Source organism: Drosophila miranda, chromosome XR (genome assembly GCF_003369915.1).
Source record: "Drosophila miranda strain MSH22 chromosome XR, D.miranda_PacBio2.1, whole genome shotgun sequence".
NCBI lineage: Eukaryota > Metazoa > Arthropoda > Insecta > Diptera > Drosophilidae > Drosophila > Drosophila miranda.
The window spans coordinates 50,276,915-50,280,706 of record NC_046674.1 but is presented as its reverse complement, the minus strand read 5'-3'; the positions used below and the strand labels follow the sequence as shown (position 1 = coordinate 50,280,706).

The 3,792-nt window shown below is 41.9% G+C and overlaps 1 protein-coding gene across 4 annotated transcripts; it reads left to right on the top strand.

Annotated features, from left to right (window-relative positions):
• Window positions 1-799: 799 nt before the first annotated feature.
• On the top strand, window positions 800-2,720 carry LOC117186381 (solute carrier family 25 member 46). Of its 4 annotated transcripts, XM_033387103.1 has the most exons (5): window positions 800-949; window positions 1,015-1,066; window positions 1,203-1,335; window positions 1,385-1,724; window positions 1,776-2,720. In XM_033387103.1, the coding sequence occupies exons 1-5, from the start codon at window positions 924-926 to the stop codon at window positions 2,545-2,547; spliced, it is 1,323 nt and encodes a 440-aa protein (XP_033242994.1). In that variant the 5' UTR covers window positions 800-923; the 3' UTR covers window positions 2,548-2,720. The 4 variants fall into 4 exon arrangements, with proteins under 4 accessions (XP_033242994.1, XP_033242996.1, XP_033242995.1 ...); XM_033387105.1 differs by lacking the exon at window positions 1,015-1,066 and having other exon boundaries at window positions 800-1,014; XM_033387104.1 differs by having other exon boundaries at window positions 800-1,066; window positions 1,213-1,335.
• The last annotated feature ends 1,072 nt before the right edge of the window (window positions 2,721-3,792 follow it).

Here is a 3,792-nt window from a genome sequence, read left to right as displayed (position 1 = left end):
CTCGATCTTCTTCAATTTCAACGAATAAATCCTATATTTTCACAACATAATCTCTTAGTCTAGCTGACCTACGGTGGCAAAGCGGTGGTGGTGGTGAGTTTAATTAATATATAGTATGTGTTCATTTCTATTTTATTTTAGTATTTGGGAGCCACATAAAAGCCACATATTGCGAGCAGCCAAGGCCAAAAAAACCAAATTCCAAACAGAGCTGCTGCAATTTTTAAGGGATTCCAAAGAGTAATTATATGAATAGTTTTATTATAGCCGCTAAAACCGCAAATTTACGGTTCATTACAACTTGTGATATACCACAATTCAGACAAAAACTTTGGTATAAGTATTGTCATCAGCTGTTTTTTTAACGGGTGGTGGATGGGGCCAGTTGGAATTGGTGTTTCACATCTGTCAAAAAAACACACCCTTTTCGAGGAATGTGCTCAGTGTGCAGAAACTTAATTTTGTATCCCCAATTTTAAAGAATGGGTCTTAGTTCCGGATCTCAACTAAAATTAATTAAATAAATAAAAATAATTCAAGAGAAGACCGGAATGCCTTAATGAAACTGTGATATTCCAATAAAAGGGAACCTGGCCTGGCCGACAAATAGTATTTGCGCGTAAATTATCGATAAGTCGCCGTCCACTATCGGTTTGAATACAGAATAAACTCGTGGATGATGAGAATATTTTATACAAGAAAGTGGTTAAATATCAGATTTACAAGATTAAATCAAATTAAGAGCCGATGTTGGAGTACCATTATTATAGAATGTGTATCGATTTTTGAATGCAATGACACCTCTCCTCTAAATATTATATAGATGGATTGTTTTTAGCCACATTCCTGTCGGTTCAAGAAAGTCTCAAACACATTTGGGATAGCAGTCACACAATAAGCCATCAGTATACATTAAACCAATCATGTCAGGCATAAATAGTTATTCCACGTAAATTTTGAACTGAAAATATATACATATATCACAATTAATAAATGGGTCGTTACCTCGTCCAGGTTTGTAGCAAAGCGTGGACAATTAGAAGATCAGATGCAAAGAAAAAAGCAGGTAAACGATGTATACACAATCTGTGGGCCCAACAAAGTTTGGGTACCAGGTAACATGTATAGCTTGAATTAATTTAATTATATAAACCTCTGTGATTTGGTTGACATATGTATGTAGTATTGATTACCGCGAAAAGTCCATTGTAGATAACATAAACGCAGATCAAGATGCCACTACTAAAATTCGATATATCAATTCAGAGCTCGAATTAACATTGCCACTAAAGAAACAGAAGGATCTTGACAAATACATGAATAACCAAGAGGATGGTAAGTGATTTGATCCTGCCCTCGTTTAATCTGAATATACATTTATTAGACACATCATTGCGGAAGTTCCTCGTCTTTGGAGTTCAATGGATTTCACTGGTCACAGAAAACCTCCTGAGCCATCCATTTATTGTATTACGTCGGCAGTGCCAGGTTTATAATGCTTCGAAGCGTTTTCACTTACATCCGTTTACGCTACTGCCAAGCATTGTTCATTTGCACAGGCGGCAGGGGTTAACGACGCTTTGGAAGGGCCTTGGAAGCTGTCTCCTGGTGCGAGGCTTGAGCTTAGCCGTGGACGATGCTATCTCAAAGCTTACTAGTTGGCCCAAAGACGTAAATAGTCAGACAACGCTTAAGCGCTTTGGCCAACATGTTCTCCTTAAGTGGTACGTCGACGCCATGTATGTACTTTAAAAACACTAACTTTTTTTTTTTAGCATAAGCGTAGGACTGGTTGTTCCTTTCCATGCCGCCTCTCTGGTGGAGACTGTGCAAAGCGATATAGCGAGCGAAAAGCCTGGACTTTTTGATGTGTTTCGTGAGGGCAGTCTTCGACTTTTCTTCTGGAGTTATCCGCAAAGGGGTAGAATGCTCCCTGCTTGGGCGTTGATTGGGCCTAGTGCTTCGTTGGGCGTCACAAAGTATTTATTCAATTTAGTAATACGTGGCGTGGCCTCACGCATAATGCTCCGCCGACAATCGCTTGTGCAAGAAAATTGTGACTCAACATTTTGCGCTGACCCGCTTGAGCAGCAAAATTCGGAGATTTATGGAAATCTTATCGCCACGCTTACTACCGAATTAATATTCTTTCCCTTTGAAACGATTTTACATAGACTTCAGCTACAAGGCACGCGTACTATAATCGACAACTTGGACAATGGCTACGCAGTGGTTCCCATTCTGACAAACTACCAAGGGGCTGTCGACTGCTATCGAACAACTATCATTTCGGAAGGATTTGCCGGACTTTACAAGGGCTTTGGGGCTATGATCCTGCAATTTTCCGTACACATTGCAGTAATAAAGATGGCCCAATGGATTGTCACCAAAATCACAGAAGTGATCTCAAATCGACCACCACCATGCATTGTACAGTATTACAATCTTGAATGTGTTGCTGGAAAGTCCAGTTCAACGACCATATCGTCAAGTATTTCAAGTACTGAGTTAGACGTGCACAGTGTAGGACAGAATTCTTTAAAGTAGTTATTAACAATACAATACAGTTGTTTACAGAGTTATATGGTTTATATTTTTATCGTGATGAATCTATGTGTCTAATTTTTGTATGGTGGATAAACTGATGTTTCAAAAATGAAGTTAGAGGGGACTGCGAATACAATAAATTTCCGCCTTTAAAAGGCATTTTATATAGCCTACTCGACCGATCCAATACAGGTGGTCCTATATCTAGCGACACTTCGAAAGTAGGATGGTAGGCGTCTTCAGGTATAGTTAGCGGACGGGCTCGGGTTAACAACAAAGCACGGATCCGATACAAAGCACAGATCAAGCAATCGACCCGACTTGAGACAGGAACAGAACAGGTCAAGCACGCCGTCAACAAAGTCATGTCGTGACATGGACACTAGGTTACTAGACTCGTTTACCGAAGACCGAATAGTTCCTGGCAAGTTGAACTAACCAAGAACACCATGATCTTTATCTGATAGCGAGGAAGAAACAGCGGTTAAAGCGGACAAGTGCTGCTCATAAATTGAGAAATCCGAAGAAGGTGGAATATACGAGCAAGTAATAAATATAGCGAAAACGGGAAGAATCAGTTTTCAGGAATTCCAGTCGCTGTTGAACTTGGACTGTGAAGTGTTCCGACATGAAGTTAGAGTCCACTGCAATCAGAACCCCTCCTGCACGCCGAGACGAACGGACCTTTCTAAAAGTTGTGTACTGACCTGCCAAAACCTCGGAACTAAGAATGTCCGGTCTTAACCAGGTTACAGTAAACACAATAACGTGTGAAGCACGTTTATTCTGCTTTGAATAAAAGCAATTACATCATTCGATGTGAGATCAGGGGCCAGCCGTGAGACAAAAACTTGTTTTGGTGGGACTCCCACCCGTGGCTTGGGCACCACAGGCCTAGTACCTGTGGTGACAATATCCGGAGGTCCGGAACGTCTATTTACTGGTGGGATAGGGATGGACGGGACAACTAGTGAGCTTGCGGACACCACGGACACGGACGCTGCAGACGTACTTTGCTGCACATTCTCCGAGGCTACCGAATCTGCATCGTCAGAAGCTGTCGTTGCCCTTGGGGTGGCAAACGAAATCAGCTGCTGCACACTTTGAGTGGTCGGAGTCAGTTTTTCGGCGGCGAGCGGCTGAGTGACTGTTAGCATTTCAAGATCGCGCGGGGTGACCCTTTTGCGCCTCGGAGACTCATTCAGCAGTTTCAAACCGCTAAACTGAGCTTCCATGGCTAGGAGC

Excerpts from the sequence above, each read along its gene's own strand:
- LOC117186381 (XM_033387103.1), top strand. The coding sequence starts at position 924 with ATGTCAGGCATAAATAGTTATTCCAC. Across the intron at positions 1,067-1,202 it reads AGATGCAAAGAAAAAAGCAG|TCCATTGTAGATAACATAAA; the intron begins GTAAACGATGTA and ends TACCGCGAAAAG. Across the intron at positions 1,725-1,775 it reads CAACATGTTCTCCTTAAGTG|CATAAGCGTAGGACTGGTTG; the intron begins GTACGTCGACGC and ends TTTTTTTTTTAG.